This window comes from Phyllostomus discolor, chromosome 3 (genome assembly GCF_004126475.2).
Source record: "Phyllostomus discolor isolate MPI-MPIP mPhyDis1 chromosome 3, mPhyDis1.pri.v3, whole genome shotgun sequence".
Taxonomy (NCBI): Eukaryota; Metazoa; Chordata; class Mammalia; order Chiroptera; family Phyllostomidae; genus Phyllostomus; species Phyllostomus discolor.
The window spans coordinates 86,923,907-86,942,629 of NC_040905.2; the positions used below are offsets into that span (position 1 = coordinate 86,923,907).

An 18,723-nucleotide genomic window follows, 5' to 3' on the forward strand; every position below is an offset into this window, starting at 1 on the left:
GAAGTCATCAGGGAAGGGCATGGTGCTACCTGGGCCTTCAGGTAAGGCTCTGGTAACAGCACTAGAAATGCTGATTGTCTTGATTGCTCACACACAGAACTCCTCAGAGCTGGATGTATCCTAGTTACTAATGCCACACAGCAGAAATTTTATGAGTAAACCACATCTTAAGCTGAAGGTTAGGTTGTTTTCAGAAAGTATTAGTATTTTATGTCTTAAAGCTTAGTATTTGGTTCAGAAACAAAATGCATCCACCTCACCACCCCCCACCAAAAAAAAAAAAAAGATCAAATAAAAGCAGAAACAAGACCAGGGCTTAGCCCTTTTAGAGAGCCACTGGACAGCCTGTATTTTTACTAATAACTTCATTTGAGCTTGCAATGGTAGTTGATATAATTATCTTTTTTTCCTTCTGTGTAATATCAGCAAATTGCAATGTTTAACAGGTTAATATTTCAAAGACGTGGCTATTAGTATTACCTAAGAAGTTAGACTTGCGACTGTGAGACTATCATCACCACTGGAAATTGCTTTACTTCATATTCAGCTATTAATTACATATTCAGTGAATTTTAAAGAGATGTAGAGCTGCTTTCAATAGCTAGCAATATTTATTGTTGTGTGAGCACAACTAACTTTTAAAAAGCCCCATATATGATTTCTAAAACAACATTTAGAGCTCTATTAGTCAGAAATATAGACTAATGCTCTGTTTAGCAAGCAAAAAGATTGTGGAGCTCCCTTCAAGGTACTAAACCTTTTACAGGATAAAAATGTTGCATTTTCCTGCACTGTAGATTTTACTGAAAGATTTCACAAAATCGTGTTTGTATTCTAGAACACCAATGTATTTTGGTATAAATTCTTATGACATTTCACATGGGAATTTTTAAGACAGGAAACGTCCTGCTTCCTTATTTGCATATTCTTCTGACCCCTCCCCTTCCTCCCTCGCAGAAGAACAGGCAGTTTCATGCACATCGTGTTAATGGAGAGAAAAGGCACAGTTATAGGGGGACCCCAGGACACCAATATTAGCGAACATATTTTGGAGTGTTTTCAGTTCTACAGTTTACATTCTAGCACTCAAAACGCAGGGTCAAGTTTTAACAAAAGTGGCATTTAATCACACTAAATACTGACAGTATTTTTATCTTAGATTAGTCAAAGTAAACCACAGGCATTTTGGGTTATGTGCAAAAATTGAGGAAAACAGTGATTCAATTTTGCTAAGCATAAATTTACCTTCCTAATTATATTTAATTAAGCAAGTGTTAAATTTTGTTTGCATTCCTTGAGAATGTATTAGAGGTAAAAGCAATCCCAATGTATGTACATATATATCTAGATGTTAGGCAGAATCCAATTGATGATTTTAAAATTTCCTTGGATAGGTCATAAAAAATGAGTAATTCAAATATAGATAAATGACAGTCAGCAGTGTATTACAGTGATGATCTTGTATTTTTCAGAAAAAAAAATTTAAAGCAAATTCCTCTTACTTTTTTTCCTTTTTATTGTAATGACCAGCTTGTGCCATTTCATTGTTACTGAGATCTATTTTTAGAATATTGCCATTTCATTGTTACTAAGATCTATTTTTAGAATAAAATTTTGTTCTCCAAGAAAAAAACAAAGGAAGGGGTATAAAAAAACACTGAAAATAGCTCTCAGGCCTACACTTTTAATCAACTGCTTACGAGTACTGTGAAGTTAGCAGGACATTGTTACCTCTGAAGCAGCAATGTCATCACAATTAGACTAAAGGATTAGTGAAGTTCCAGGTGAGAATTTCCATCACTCCTGGCAGCAATGGCATCAGGAAAAGACACTTGTCCTATCTTACCTAAACTGGCCAACAACTGCTCAGATGAGAAGTCAAATAAGCCTGATAATAAGTGAGTACTGAAGGGTTTGTGGGCTTGGGGTTCGTTTTGTTTGTCTGTTTTTTGAGGATAATAATGTTGTGCTTCCCCCTGGAATCTATATAGGAAGCTTTGTGTTCCAGAAGGAAAAAAATGTGTGTGCAGGGAAAGTCTGACTTGAGTGTAGAGCATGTACTAAATTCAGAAGCTAAATTAGTTACCTTTTTTTTAATTTATTTTTTTGTAACTGGCCAGAGATTCCTTTAGGCAATGGGTAGGACTGAGGCAAATCATGGTGCTCTGTCTTCTCCCTGAAAATCAGGTTAGATTGAACATGGTAAGCAAATTATAAAGGACAGCAAGCAACTGGAGGTACAGACACCCAGGTCTGACTCCTGATCTTGGTGATACTTAGGGATTTAATGGGTTGGTGATCTACCAGGTGACCTTCAAACAATGGCACCTCTGTGCTGCAGATGACAGGGTCCCAACATCATGGACAGGACTCAACTGCCTCCATTCCAAGCACACAGGTGGAAAATACAAGGCCCATGGGCCAAATCCGGCCCTCCCCTTTGTTTTATCTGGCCCAGCACCTTATTTCTACCCAGCAGCAGTGCCAAGCTCCTTGCCCCTAGTTAAGAAGTAGTTACATTTATACAGCCCTAAAATTACATTCGGCCCTTTGAAGGCAGCTTTGAGACTGATGTGGCCCCTGGTGAAAATGAATTTGACACCCCTGCCCTAGAGTGATGCTAAAATGATTGTAACTCACAAAATATCTTTTTCTCCTTGCCTTCCTAATCTTCAGGAGTAGTGAGATTCATTTGCCACGATTTTCGTTAAAGCAAGGGATGATCCCAAGACGTTACACTATGCCTTGGAAAGAAAGTATGGAATTCAGGAGTGTGAATCTGAAGGTATTTTCCTATAAATATTTATAATAAAAAATACTGTGCTATTTAATATAATGAATAGACATAATAATTATACAAAAGCTATTTTAAAATTCATGTTGCATTTTTCCAGCTTTACTGAGGGATAATGGGCAAATATTAGTGTACACACTTAAAGTGTACAATGGGGGGATTTGATGCACATTGTGGAATGACTGCCAGGACCGTGTAATGAATATATCCATCACCTCGCACAGTCAGCTTTTCTTTTCTTTTGTGAGGATGCTTAGGATCTATTCTTAGCAACTTTTAAGTACACGATATCATATTATTCATTGTAGTCACCATGCTGAATATTAGATCCTCAGAACTTACTCTTCTTATAACTGAACATGTCTGCTTTTACCTATATCTCCTCATTTCTAAGCTCCTCCTGGGTTCTGGCAGACACTGTTGCATTCTCTGACAAAAATATTTGATGCACTTACACATGAACTTGCAAACAAAAGTTAAATATCAATATCTAGCCAAGTAACCCAATCACAATCCTAAAATTAGATACACTGAAAGATTTCAGAACTCTACATCTACCTTTTGCTTCACACAATTAAGAAGCTCATCAGAAGTAGGACCCATTAATATTAAAGTTACAGTACAGAGCATGTATTTTTAAAGTTGTGCTGCATATTTAGGTTGAGAGCTATGGGAACAGTCGGGCTAGATTTACAGATAAAACTTGTTGCCCATTCCATGCTCCTGTTCAGTCAGTAGTTTCAAAACATTTTCCAAACTCAAAATGACCATTCACTTGTTAAAAGGTAAATTGTTTCTTTAAAGGAGAAAAGTATAATCAGACTACAAGAGGAGATTCCAAGTAATGATTCCTAGAAAGAGATGTGTATCACTAATTTGCAAATTTTAATAGGTAAGCAATTAATGTTGAATAAGAATAACTTTGCTGAGACAGAGATGACATTACAAAATATGACTCTTACATGATGTAAAAATACATGTCCTAAAAATAGGGCTCATTATTCTCTTATAAAATGCACACATACAATGTAATAAAGCTGCCATTTACCCTGAGATGACTATTTTAGATGTATTTTATGTTATGTTTTGATAACAAAGATAAAACTAAGGAAATCAAGACTGAAATGACAGACTTACACATCAAATTTATATGATTATTAAGACTTTCTACAGTCTTAACATAGGACTGCATTTCATGTGACTTAGTGGCTTATTGAGTCATTTTCAATGTCCTAACTCACTTTAGCATTTGACAATATCAGTACTGATTTTATCTTTTCCGTTTACTAGAACTACAGGGTATGAACTTCGAGTTGGAGTCAATAATGAAGAACTGTTTTGAATGCATCAAACCATTTTTTATTCTTGAACTCACTCTTTAGAATTCAGCACAATTTTTCATAGCTACTTCACATTTACAGTTTAGTTGACAATTTTCCTAACAATTTTTAAAATATAGTGACTGGCATATAGAACGTTCTACAGAGTAAACGTGAGACTAAGAATTAAATGAAGTGAATGTACACTGAGTAAGTGCTGGCTGTGCTTTCCTTCTTCTATTCACTTTCGCCACTTTTCCTGCGGAAGATGATATAATTGTCTAACAGCACAGAAAGGAAAGCACAGCACAGCAGAGATGGGGCTGTGGCTGGCGGCTGGGCCAGAGTGCTGTTCAGCGGTACTGAGGAGTCAGAAAGGGACGGGTACTCAAGACAACCACCTCGAGCGGCTGTTATTTATCCAGCTGTAGGGACAGTCACAACAACATGCTTTATATCTATTTAATATACTTAGTAGTTGGCAAAACTTTTTTCACTCACGTGTAATATTTTATTCAGAACTCAGAGAATCCTTTAATAATTTTTATTTTATTTTTGAGGAAACTTGAGTGTCATGGGGTGACTTATGCAAGATCACATAGTAGTGAAGTTAAAGTTCAACAATCTGACTCCAGGTTTATCTCTTTTTTTGAGTTCATAATATTCCTTTATTCTTTAACTTATAAACATTTAATATGTCCTTCAAAACAATTATAATTGGTGACAGCTTTTCTCAGATACTTCTCTCATGTCCAAGAGAGGGGAAGACCTTAGCCCCATACACAGAAAGGAGGAGGGGATGGTTTTGGTTTTTTAAATTTTATTTTATTTTACTATTTTATTTTATTTTAGAGAGAGGGGAGGAAAGGGAGAAAGAGAGGGAGAGAAACGTGGATATGAGAAAAAAACACCAACTGGCCACCTTCCATGAGGCCCCAACCTTGGAACCCAACTGGAAACCCAGACCTGGGCCCTACTGGTGACCTTTTGCTTTGCTGAGGACACACAACCAACTGGGCCACCCCGGCCAGGGCAGGAGCAGATGATTTTAACTAACATCCTTCTGCAGTTACATTATTGCATAAAGCTTCCTAGTTGGCCATTCTTCCAGATGCTCTCTTCTGATGGATATAATAGCTGACAGCTTGATATTTACGCGTTGCAAACAATGCCTCTACTTCGTTCATAAATTCTCAGAGGCTCCTGTAGCACCGCCCACCTTCTGTCACGGCAGGCTGTGGTCGCGTCATCTTTTAAATGAGCACGGGGAAGCAAAAATACTGAGTCTGAGGCTGCCTCCCTCGGAGTTGGTTGGTAGACCATGAAGCTGATCCCTACCTCGAAGCATCGTTCTGCCAGCAGCACCTGGCTCTACTCTCACAAGCCACCACATTTGTGGCACTCGCTTCAAAGGTGCTTTTTAATAGACCGGACACGTGTGGATGCAGAAGCCACCACCCGGCCATTGCGACGCTGGACAAGCGCTTCTCCATGGCGCTTAGTCCCTACACCCAGCCACCTGGGCCCGAGCTCCAGGGAGGGCCACTCTGCCCCCTGCCCCGCCCTTTTCTGGCTACAGCGAGGCACTCCCGATCCCAGGGTCCCAGTTGGTGACTTCTGGGGCAACAGCTTCGTTTCCCAGAGGGTCCGCTTCAGGCTCCACCTTTGGCTTGGAACTGGTTGAGAGCACGGCAGCCCCACGCCGGGGGGTTCCCACACACCGACAGCAACTCCCAGAACCGAGGCCGAAGTTCCCGGGCCCAGGAACTTCGTGGGCAATGCCCAGAGGAAGCGTTGCCTCCTGTGCTCACCCGCTGCCCCGGGCTTGCGGGCCAAGGTCAGGTTACCTCCTGCTGCAGGTTTGTCTTTAGAGTCCGCAGTGCACGCCACTCTTCCTGGTGGTCGGGAGACACCAGTGAGGGAGCCTTGACTTTGAAGAAGGGATGTTCCTCTGTCCACTAGACTTTCCTTCTCGACAGGGACAGTTAGAAAAACTATCCGCCAAACTAACATGTTAATCTAATAAAGGGATGTTCAGGGTCATGCACAGCAGTGTTTTGTTTGTTTGTGTTTTCTCTTAGCATGCCGAAGCGTGTGGGATCTATGCTGGCCCTTTGGAAGACTCTCTGTTTTTGAATCACAGTGAAAGGCTTTGCCATGGGGAAGACCGTAAAGTGGTGCTAAAGAAAAGCCCATCGAAAATAAAAATCGCAGATATGCCTATGCATTCGCCTCTCTCCAGATACCAAAGCACCGTGATTTCCCATGGCTTCAGGAGACGGCTGGTTTGATGGAAGAAGAATAAAGTGATGAAGCATTGCACTCATTCTTGAGCTTGCTCTCTCTCTCTCACAAATGTTAAGTCCATTGAACATTTACATTTCACATACAGTCTCAGTTTAAAGGCTATAAGTCGACTGCATACTGTTTACATTATTAAAGCTTTAGAAAGGAAATAGGCTCAGAGCGTCTGAGATGAAGTGGGGTAGCAAGAAAAACTGTCTCACAAATTCATTTCATAGCAAATAGCTAAGGAAAAGCAGATCGATCCAGTCCTCCGGTCTGACCTCATCTCACTCTATCTTTCCCCCCTCACTCCAGCATTATTACTCACACCCTCCAACACTCAATGTCAAGTGAGCCAGGCTGATACAGAACTGCAGGATGCAGAATTATTTTAGCCACTTTTCTGACTGTTCCCAAAAGCTTCTAACAGCCCCTGCCCTGCCCCCACCCAACCCCCATCCCAGGCCTCTGGACATTGGTAACTAATCAACGCGGTCATTAGAAGTGTTTGGCAAGCTTCTCTTCGATTGTCTCTTTCCCTGATCACACCTAGCTGTTTAACTATACTAATTACAGACTGTTTGCTCTATTGTTTTAAACAATGTCCTAGGGAATGAATTTCTCCAAAGGCTAATCCCACCAAATTTGGGCTCTTTTGATGGAATGTTCCCTAGGTCAGTAGGATTTGTTCTGACCCCAGGAGGGTTTCTCCAACTAGCCATCCTACAAATCAGCCTCTCTCTCCAATTGCCCTTCACCACAACCTTCTTTGTTTTAGAAAGTAACCTTAGGCTTGAACTTCTCCATACAGGGCTGCAAATGAAGACAGTTCCTCTGGGAAGAAATTAGGAGCTGTATGTTTATGGCCTGCTTTTTCTCCCAGAGGAAAATCTGAGCCTCCGCTGAAGGTCAACGGCACACTCCCACTCTCCAAAGCTGATCGGTCTGGGGAGGAGGGTGACTGTAGTCCCCAGTTTTCTTGGCTTGTCTCTGCCAGCACGGAGCCAACACCCTAAGATCTGGGGCAATGGCGACTGAGGCCCGGTATCCTCAGTGGCTCTGTGCCCAGGGCAGAGCTTTTATCCCACAAACTGGGGCTGAGCAGAAGGGGGTGCCCCACCTCTTGGCCATACCTGCTTGCAAACTTAGACTCAGAAACAGGTAGCTGGGGGTCCAGGTGAGAACTATTGATATCCTGGTCCTCCTGGGAAGATAGCCCTCCAGCCGGAAGCTGAGGGGAGAGGAGCCCTGTGTGCTTGGCTGCATCAGTCTGGAGGAGTGTTTCCTCTGGGGACTGGGAGGAGAGAGGGCAGCAGTGGGTTCCAACACCTCAGTGTTCACTGACCTTTAGTAAATTTTCTCAAACATTTCTTCATTTGCTGTGTGTACCCAGAACCATTTCCAGACACTTTATATGGTTGTCTTTTACAAGAGGAGACCCCCCCCAAGAAACTGGAATTATCTTCTGGAGGGTGGGCCCCTTGTATTACAGGCTTCCCCTGTTGGGTGAGTGTTCTAGGAACCCATCTGTATCAGTGTACCAGCTGGTGGTGGTGTGAGAGGCTGCATTTGGCTACAGTGAATTTTTTGTGAAAACTCAATTCATTTGCCCATTTCATGATGGGTGATTTACGAGTGCACCTGCCCACACTGTGCTGAGTGTTCAGCAGTTTTTGACCAAAAATGGCATGGACCTGTGCCTCACTCTCCTTATTCACCATATCTCACCCTGAGTGACTTTTTTTGTCCTCACCGCCACCCCAGTGGAAAAAGCCCTCAAAGGGATATGTTTTGCCAGTGTGGAAGAGGTGAAACAAAAAACAACAGAAGCACTAAAAGGCATCAATATCCAAGAGTTCAAAAACTGTTTTGAGCAGTGGAAAAAAAGTCTCGATAGGTCTATTGCATCAAATGGAAAGTACTTGGAAGGTGACTGAAGTTCAAACTTCTAAGAATAAAGATAAGTTTTTATAAATAAATTTGGGGTTGCCCCCCTTTTATAATTATCACAAATTTTTCTGGAGAGCTGCCGGGGTCCAGCCTCAGCGGGCCTCCGGGTCCCCGAAGGAGGAACGGCTCAGGCAACACGAGACACCAGGTGGGGTGCTGGAGGACAGCCAGACTCTCTAGACCTGACTGACTCACCAAGAAAAATCAATCTTTATTTTTATAGAGGAGGTTATACAACATTCAATGCATAGTGTGATTATTAAAACAGACACAGTTACCACAGAAATAACTTTAAAAAGTACAGAAGATTTTACAGATCAATCATGTTAAACAAAGAAATAACCGAAAAGTACAGGAAGTCCCACAGATCAACCATATTAAACAAAGGTTATTTTGACTAAGAGGGTCACTAATCAGATAGCCAACGAAGCTATACAGGCACAAACTTTCAGGTGCCAATTAATAACTAGGTATCTATTAAAATTCTAGAAACTGGTCTAAATTAAAAGAATGCAAGGGGTGATTTGTAGATATATAAAAATCAACTATTATCCATTGAGATTAAATTTATCTCAATTAGGTAACTGGATCTTTGCCTAGGTTTTTTGATTTATACATCTTGGGGGGGAGGGCATGTTTTGTATTCGTTTCCATGTATTGAGATTATTATATTTAAATGAAAACTTCTTTCTCCCCTGTTTACCTGGTCCCATCAATAACTGCTCCTGCCCAGGGCATGGGAAAGGCAGTGGTTCTAATAAATCTTGAGCTTTTGAGTGGTGATTCCCTAGCCATTCCTAGCAATGGCCTCCTTCAGCGTTCTGGAAGTTGGTCTGCCCATAGTTTAATTTTGTCCTTAACTTCCCAGGTGAGGGAAACAGGCAACATTAGGGTTGCTAGGGGTCTCTAGTTAGTGGTCAGCAAGTCATTTCATGCAGAATCAGAGGCATCGTGCAAAGTTTTTTGTTATAAAGCACAGGTGTCCAAAAACCTCACCACCTGATGCTAATAGGAACAAGCATACGGGAAGATATAGACAGGAGACCCGGTCACAGCCACTTCTGCTATGCAGACGCGTCTCATCTGTCCCGACTATGTCAAAGGTCGGTTGTTGGGTGGCCTCCAACAGAGAGCGAGTCTATGCGCAGAGTGCCTTGCAGTCACACTGGAGGTGGAACTCTAGCCTTGCACTTGAACACAGTTCTAATGAACCCTGTGGTCCTTTAAGGCCAAGTTCTCTAAAAAACATCCCAGTCAGAAGACTCAGAAGAGATACTAGAGTAATCCTGTCTCTCCCTCTGACAAGAACTGGACTCATTAAAAGCATGTCAGGAAGAAAACAGTGAAATATAATTTATATATTTATGTCATTCTACCACTTAATTCAGTCCAGACTTGAGAAATGGCTGGGAATAAATACCCCACAAAAGGGTTATTTCATACATCTGAATGAAAAAAAATGAAAAGCAGGCCGTGCTGAATTTCTAAAAGTAACTCTTTAGGGTAAGTCAAAGACTTTTATTTCCAGACTGTTACCAATTGTGATCACATCATAAAAAATATAAACGTTCCCTCCTATGTTGTCCACCTGAAACTAATATAATGTTCTATGTCAACTAAAGAGAAAAGGTCTTTATTTCCTGTAATCCTCTCCTCCTACCGTACTTCTAAAGTAGACCTGAGACAATGAACCCATTTCTCCTCCAGAGTAAACATTGACACGACTGTTTCTGGTAAGTATTCCTCCATTGTTTTCTCTTCCTTCAAAAACAAAGGCAACTTTGGATAATGAGAAAATTTTCAGCAAACTCTTCAATTTATAATTTAAGGTACTTCTTTGTGTTTATTTCACTTCATTAGAATTTAAAATCTGAGGTGACGCCTGAGGCTTCACAGAGATGAGGAACGGGAATGCTACAGGACAGAGTTCAGAGGCCAAGTTCTCTGCAGGGGCACCTTGAACTCCGGAAGCTCATCTGAGTAGGGTCTTAATGCATCTCTAGGACTAAACTGAAAAATGTCTTGCCCTGGCCAGTAGCTTAGTTGGTTAGAAGGTCATCCTTATACACCAAGGTTGTGGGTTTGATCTCTGGTCAGGGCACATGCAAGAATCAACCAATGAGTGCATAAGTAAGTGAAACAAAAACTGATGTCTCTCTCTCTCTCAAAAAAAGCAATAAGATAAAAATCTTAAACAAAGAACTGAACTGAACAATGCGGAATGCTTGGTCCTTGCCTTATGAAAACATCTGAACACATTGTTCACATCCAATTGTGTTACCCCATTCACCTTCTGGGAGGCCCGACTCAGTGACAGTCTCATAGCCCTACCGCAGCAATTGTTCTGTCCTCCTACTTATTTTTTCCTTTTCCGTGACCCCCAAGTTACTTCTGAAATATTTTTCAGATAGTTCATCCCCTAATTTCTGTCTCCTAAAAAGTATACTCTTTTTGGCTTCCTCCTTTCAAAGCCTTCCTCCTCCATCCACCATGGGTTAGTTTGAGACTATAAATTTCCTTGCAAGAGAGCAGAATATTGTGTTGCATTTAACCCAGGTGGATTAGTGCCAGTGATTGTGAAATCTCTGGGATTTCTGAGGTCAAAAATGCCAATGGTTATATTTTTTCCTAAGGAGAATATCAATGATTATATCTGACCATTGCTAATTAGCTTCCTGGCAGGCAGAGGGGCAGTCATAGTGGGTGTATAGGTGCAGGCGGCACAGGGGAGGCTGGCCCTGCGGGGGAGCAGTGGCTGCAACGCAGCCAGCACTCCACTCACCAAGCAGGTGCATCTCAACGCAGTAACTGGGGCCCTGGTGGTTCAGTATAAGATACTCACTGAAATTTCTCTGGCTTGTAAATGATTTACACTTAGAAGTCTGCAATCAGAAAATAGCTTCTTCTTCTTTTAAATTGAAAAGGTCAGGATTTACCCAGTTTTATGGATGAAAAAGAATTTACATAACCAGAAAACAATGCTAGAATCAGTGCATACAGTTTTTTTTCCTGGACGGTGGAATTATGAATGATTCCTATTTACATCCTTGTACCTTTACACATTATCTACAGCAAACAGGTTTTATCATTAGAAAAGAAGGAACACTTTTGCTCTTGCACACGCTGCTCCCCACATGTGAAATGCATTCCTCTCTCTGTTCTGCTCGTCAGAGTTCCAGAGCCAATATGAGACTTATTTCATATTCTATTTTCTCTGTTACCAACTCTGGCCATTCTTTTTCCACGTTGCTTCTCTGCTCATGGCTTCTGCTTCTTGACCACAAGAGGTCTCTGTTGCATTGCTCAAGGGAAAAAAAAAATAATAAGCTTGAGTGTGTGTAAAGAGTTTTACCTGCTCTTTTTTAAATAAGTGGAAGCTTTGTCTTTACCCGTTAGAGATATTGTAATATTATGGAAGTTAGAAGTGAACATCCTTCAATGCCTCTGTAACTAACAAATTATCAAATAGAATATTTTGTCAACAAAGGACAGCTTAAACCTTTTGGACTACTCCCATTAGTACCTGCACTTTACTAAGCCACAGAGGAATTTTATCTCATATGTAAAAACTTGAAAGTGAAAAAGAGGAAGCAAGAGTGAGCATACTAGGATGAATTAAAACCATCAGCAGAGTGCTTCGGGGAGCACGGACTTGGGATTTAGGCTGATCTGGGTACAAAGTCTGACTCCACTACCTATTGTGTGGCTTCAAGCAAGCTCCGTGTTCCTATGCCTCTCCTCAAGCTTTTATCTGGAAAATAGGGCCACTAACAGCAAATCCATAGAGTAGTCATGAATAGTCTATCAGATAACATATAAAGAGCTCAGTAGGACACCAAATACAATGCAGGTGTTAGTAGGCCTGTGGATAGGCATTTGGACTGGGTTGTCAGTTGCATTTTAGCTATACCGTGGCGCAGTTGCATTTTCCAAGAGGAAGAATACCATGAAGGGAGAAAATAGGAAGTCCCCCCAAATGGCAAGAAGGACCTTTTCATCCACCATCTTGGTTTCAAATATCACTGCTAAGAGAAAATCCAAAATACACGTCTCCAATCTCTTTTACGGGCTAGAATTACTACTCCAAGCTACATGTTTCAAATAACTGTCTCACCAAGAATCTCCATTTCCTCAGATGAGTTCCTCGTCTTCCCCACTCTTTTCTTCTGTTCAGGTCTACTCTTTCCTTCTGAGTTACTTATTCCTAAACTTTATCTAATATGGATAAATATCATCAGTTAATAAGGTTCCCATGCTCTCAGTCACTTTGGGTCTCAGAAATCACCTTAGACTCCCTGTGCTTCCCTCACCCCCAGCCATCCAGTCACCTCTCTTTCTTGTATGTACACGGTGGCGACTTTAGTAGCTGTCCCCATTTTCCTTCTCTGTGGGGAGTGACTCTCCCTGCACCAAGTTTCTTGAAATGACCTCCTAATGTGTTCTCTGTTTCCTCTCTCTCCTTTCTCATAAATACATGAAGATAACTCAGTCAATCCTGTCTTGTACTAGAGTAATCTTGCTAAATATCTTGTGATCCCCTCATCCTCTTGCTCAAAATTATTCATAAAAAGTTCCTGAGATAGATGGTGGTGATGGCTGCACAACAATGTGAATGTACTTAACACCACTTCAGTTAAAAAGGTTTAAAGCCTTGGCTGGTGTGGCTCAGTGGACTGAGTGCTGACCTCCAGGCTGAAAGGTTGTGGGTTCGATTCCCAGTCAGCACACATGACTGGTTTGAGGGCCAACTCCCCAGTTGGGGGTGTGAGAGAGGCAACCAATCAATATTTCTGTCCCTCTCTTTCTCCCTCCTTTCCCCTCTCTCTAAAAAATAAATAAAATCTTTCAAAAAAAAGTATTAAAAAGGTAAGTTTTATGTTATGCATATTTTAACACACACAAAACCCATTAATGATTCAAACACCCAAAAGTATAGATAGATAAATAAATAAGTAAATAAATATTTAAAACAAACAAAAAAAATACCAAAATGACCCAGACCCCAGAGCATAAGGTTATACGTGCTGCCATCCGAGCCCAGTCAGTTTTTACCAGCACAGCGTCCGGCACACTGGACAGTGAAAGGACGAACAAATGGTTGTCTTACTGCCCATGACCCATGTCCAACCACCCACATCCTTCACTCACACTCCTTTCTGTGAGATGGTTTTCCTCCAGAGTCGCCAGACATGCACTCACCGGGGACTGAACCTGTTAACCCGGGCCTGTGCCCTCACTGGGAATTAAACCTGCAAACTTCCAGTTTGGGGGACGATGCCCAGCCAACTGAGCCACACCAGCCAGGGCTCGGTGGCAATTTCTGTCACTATTCTGCCTACGAAAATCGCCTGAAGGCCTGAGACCGTGCCTTAATCTTCTTGGCATTTCCCCTAGATTTTGCCTCAGTGCTGTGCAGAGAGCAGGTCTGCAGTGAGGGGAGCCGGAGAGCCACTGGGGGAGCTATGCCTGACTCGACATACTCCGCCCCCACCGGCTCACACGACTATCCACAGGGTTTTTGTGCTTGGGTACGACGCATTTAGTTTTGCTGGGGTTTGGAAGTATCAGTTTTCCTGCTTTCTTTATATTATTAACCACTAAATTTCAAATTATGAAAATTTATGTTAATTGTGGGACAAAAATGTAATGGATTCAGAAACTCCCTTAGATTCCCATAATAACCTGTAGGAAAGGAATATTCTATACCTCTAATTCCACTTATTTATTGGGTGTCCTGGCAGCTTTTTGCTATTGGGTGGTCTTAAGGACAGAATTTCAAAAATAATGAATTGATTTTTTATAAAATTGTACATGTTTAAGCACTTTTATTTTCTGATTGAATTATTGCTGAGCAATATTCTACCTTCCAGTAAAGTAACAGAAGTAACATTTTCATTATAAAGATGTACTTCATTGTAAATGATGTGCCTGGATTAACAGTGAACTGTGGACTTAGCCAGAGGAGAAAAGAAGGCCTTTTTTTCATTGGAGAAAAATTTAACTCTTAAACAACAAGAAAACAGAACCCCCCCCCCCCCCGCACACACATATACAAAGAGCTGTGCCCTCACATCTTTGTATCACATCTGTATCACTTTGATCACATCTGAGGACTGGGCCCCTTGTTTAATACAAATGTAAAGTCTTTATTTCAGGAAACAGCATTTTCTCACAAAGACCTTAAAATATTCCAATCAATTATCACACTTTAAATCTGTTGCATCGAAACCATAAGTCAAGTGCAGTGAAATGGACTTGCTTTTTTTTTTAATTTTTACAGACATCTGCTTTAAGCTGTAATGACTGGAGAATACAGGACAGGTGGCAACTGAATATGTATGGAGAGCAGCAAGACTGAGTGTGCTGGTGCCTTTTTTTCATGGCCTCACACTCATTCATGCACTCACGTTCTTGTATACCAAGCATTTATTGACTGTATGCATATATTAGGTGCCAGATATTTTAATTTGGGTGACTACCATTAAGTGTACTGTTTAATTCTTTTAGAATTTTGGTCTATGGCAGTGCTCAAACTTTAGTGTTCATAAGAATAGTCTGAAAATTTTATTAAAACACAGATTTATGGGCCTCATCTCAGGAGATTCTGATTCGGTTGTTCTGGGATTGGGTCCAAGAATTTGCATTTTTAGCAAGCTATGTGTGGACCACAATCTAAGGAGTGTGTGGGAAGTGCTGCTATGCAAGACGCCTACTGTATGCAGCACTTCCTTCAACATAATAGTTGGTCCAAAGGTAACTGAAGCCAGGGCACACAGCCAGTACAGATTTAGACAACTGGATGACAAGGTAAATGGCTTTCACTTTCTATAAGTAGTGTTGATGCTACCACTATTTCACTAGTTCAGGCTGCTTATCATTAGTGTCAGTTCTGATGGATGAGTATTACTGCTCCACAATGTGTTAATTATTGTGACCGCTATCTTTTCCTAAAAGTTTGCAAAGCTATCTTTTGAAAACAGAGCAATCTGGAAACTGAGAAGAACCACTCTCCATCCCAAATACAGAGTGCTGAGTCTTTAGTGTGGAACCAAGGCTGGTGGTAGAGAGTGTATTTTGGGGCAAATAGAGACTACTCTGATATAAAGAACTTGAAATCAGCAAAGAAGGCTTAAACTGGATGTGAAGGCACTAACCACAAAGAACAAAACTGAATTTTGGACTTCATTAACATCAAAAACTTGGTTTCATCATAAGACTCCATTAAGAGAGCAGACAAGAGCAGAGCCACAGACTGGCAGAAAACACATGAAATATGTGAGTCCATATGGAAAGACTTCCATTCAGCACGTACAATGAGTTCCTTCAAAACAATGAGGAAAGATGAGTTAGGGGAGGAAAATTTTAGCTTCTTTCATCTACCTTCCTGGGTTCTTCTTCCGGGGCCCAGTAAATTAGACTGACGAAAGGCCGATTAACAAGTGAAAGCAAACAGAAGTTTATTAACTCATGTATCGTGCATACAGACAGGGTGACTCCGTGATGAGTACCTCAAAATGGTGGTTAAAACTTGGGCTTATACGGCATCTTCACAGAAGAACGATAATTTGGTAGAGAACTGACAAGACAAATGAAAGAACTTGGAGCTTCTAGAGGTTGCACACTGGGGGAAGACAAACATGTAGAGGAACTAATGGTGGCTATGGGCTAGTGTAAGCAAGGTTTGTATACAGATTCCCCTGGACTGAAAAGGGTCCAGAGTTGTCTGCGGTGATTCTGTCCTCCCTGGTCGAGAGGGGACATGGGGACCCTTTTGAACACGTACATCCTGCTTCTTCTCAGTTGCCTTCGGCTCAAAATAATCCTTATGCCAAAGTGGCATATTCTGTGGGGGCATGTTTTGTTACCCTTCACTAGCGATTCAGTTTTAAAAATGGACCACAGACAAACAAAAGAGAGTCCTCTCTGCTCTCTAGCAGCTCGAGGAGAAAGTATGCCATTTATTATCTCTGCAGACTTCCTGTTGCCTGTGGCACTTCTTGGACATCTCTCTCTCTCTCTCTTACACACACACACACACACACACACACGGTATCCCAAGGATAGATGAGCAACAATTCTCAGAGATGAAGCAGTTCAAATCCAAAATAAGGGGGACAAACATTTTTCTAAAGGCAGACATAACTCCTTAGATGACTGTTGCCCACAAGGAAGTAATTTAGGCTCCCTAGACCTTTGTATCACCAAGAAAATTCTTTGAGATTCTTTCCTTGACAAAACAATACAAAAAAAGCCATTTACACCTAGTTTCTCTCATCAGCAGCATAGAGAATTAACAGGAGATTTGCAGTCAGGTTTTTGCCTAAAGATCACCAGAAAGAGAAAAATGTGTTGTCCTCTGTCCAGTATAACTCCATGCAGAGTCATTGGGATTCTAAAAACTTTCTCTCTCACACACACACACAAATTTTCTTTTCTTTTCTTTTAATGCTTTTACGTTTTGACATAATTTAAGACTCACAGGAAGTTGTAAAAGTAGTATGGAGTGTTCCTGCATACCCTTCACTCAGCTTTCCCAATGGTATTTTCCATAACCACAGTAAAGTGTCAAAACCAGGAAAATGCTTTGGGCAAAACACTATTAATTCAGGTACAGAGGTATAGAATTTTTTTGGATTTCATCAGTTTTCACATGCTTGTTTTGGTGTTTGGTGTAGAGTTCTGTGAAATTTTATCACAAGTATAGATTCAACTAACAGTCACCACTGCCAGCCTGCAAAACAATTCATCACCACGAAGCAGCTCTCCTGTGTCAGCCCTCGACGATCAAGGCCTCCCCCAGATCTGCTTCCACTGCTCTGTGCCCCATCAGTATGATTGTGTCACTTCACAGATGTCCTATTAAATAGAACCACATAGCACACTAACTTTTGAAATGGCTTTTCTCACGCAGGGTAATGCCTTTGCAATCCACCCAGTTTGTTACATGTCTTTATGGTCCATTCCTTTTTATTGCTGAATAGCATTTATTGAATGGATGTACCACAATTTGTCTCTTACTCGCCGACGGATGGCCATTGAGCTTGTGTGTTGGAAGGTCCCTAAACCACATCCAGGATCAACAATTCACTGGGGGGACTCCCACAACTCAGCACACACAGCATGGGGCCAAAGTAATTTACAGTTATGAGAATACAAAACAAAATTTATTCTCATGTTATTATTAATTTTATTGTACTATTTTCCATACAAACAACTATAAACCTACTTTTGCCACTCCCCTGTGGTTGCACTCATAGCTATGACTTATTACAACAAAATGATACACAGCTAATTGAGTAGTGGGAAGAGGCACTCGGGTGAAGTCCAGGGGACGGCTGGTACGAGTTTCCAAGAGTCCTCTCTCAGTGGAGTCATACAGGACATGCTTAATTCACCCAGCAATGAGTGTGACCACTCTGTTCTCTCCATTCTTTCTCTGATCAGGGTGATAAACTTAGTTCAGAGAATTCTCTGCAAGTACCTCCAGGCCCACTGCCATCCTGATATTGGAGGACAAAGACCATAGTTGCATTCTAGTTTTCTCAAGAGATGGCATGTGCATATTGCCCTAAGTGATTTCTAAGTAACCAGTCCTTGCCTGGTGCTACTTTTCAGAAGGGAGAGCAGCCTGAGGGGTTAAAGGAGTCAGGCGGATTCCAGGACGAACTGGATGGTAGGTGAGGTGTAAGCATGTGAGAGGAGATCGGATGCATTCAGGGTGGTGTGGCCCTGGACAGGTCTGAGTGTGTGAGACCTGGAGAGAAGAAAGTATATGGAGAAGGGGTAAATGGGCAACAAGGAAGGAAAAAGCTGCTGTGTTTACAGGACACTGAGACTACCCTGGGCAGAAGGGAAGTTTTCTGTTGGGGAACAAAACAAGGTGATTTTAGCAAAAGGGATCCAGTTTATACAGAACTTTAAATCCTCCAAAGAAGTGGCTGAAATAGATCATTACTATGGAGAGTTATGATAATGATCAAAATAGGGTTTGAGAAAAAGTTGATCTTGAAACAGTTCAAAAGATGAATTAGTGATTGAGAGATAGCACACTTGTTTGGAATTAAATCCAGGCAAGAAGCCTCAGATTAGGGTCAAAGTTATGAGAATGGAGAATAAGGGATCCCTCCCGACAGTTTACAGTGGTGGTAATTACACACACGAGACAGGACGGAGCACGTGGAGATGGGACCCACCTAAACTGGAAAAGAGTTCAGTTGCACTTGACAGTTACTTTATAAATAAGGTCAGTAAGGCACTATTAGAGAAAGCCGTTTTAACCTCCAAGAAAAGTTATAAAACACTTTCTATTAGAAAGATGATAATACAAAGGGAGAAGAAATCAATGTGTAGGATAAGAAGTGGCAAGAGGTACAA

The 18,723-nt window shown here is 41.3% G+C and overlaps 1 protein-coding gene and 1 pseudogene across 1 annotated transcript; one reads left to right on the top strand and one right to left on the bottom strand.

The window, feature by feature from the left end:
• The first annotated feature begins 1,725 nt into the window (after nucleotides 1-1,725).
• TEX43 (testis expressed 43) lies at nucleotides 1,726-6,499 on the top strand. The gene is made up of 3 exons (XM_028505503.2): nucleotides 1,726-1,898; nucleotides 2,677-2,785; nucleotides 6,195-6,499. The coding sequence occupies exons 1-3, from the start codon at nucleotides 1,813-1,815 to the stop codon at nucleotides 6,402-6,404; spliced, it is 405 nt and encodes a 134-aa protein (XP_028361304.1). The 5' UTR covers nucleotides 1,726-1,812; the 3' UTR covers nucleotides 6,405-6,499.
• LOC114502010 lies at nucleotides 5,178-6,126 on the bottom strand (annotated as a pseudogene).
• Nucleotides 6,500-18,723: the final 12,224 nt, after the last annotated feature.

What these genes read in the sequence shown, in the direction of transcription:
- TEX43 (XM_028505503.2), top strand. Translation starts at nt 1,813, where the DNA reads ATGGCATCAGGAAAAGACACTTGTCCTATCTTACCTAAACTGGCCAAC. An exon ending in TCAAATAAGCCTGATAATAA is followed by an intron (nt 1,899 to 2,676) that starts GTGAGTACTGAA and finishes CCTAATCTTCAG; the next exon opens with GAGTAGTGAGATTCATTTGC. An exon ending in TCAGGAGTGTGAATCTGAAG is followed by an intron (nt 2,786 to 6,194) that starts GTATTTTCCTAT and finishes GTTTTCTCTTAG; the next exon opens with CATGCCGAAGCGTGTGGGAT.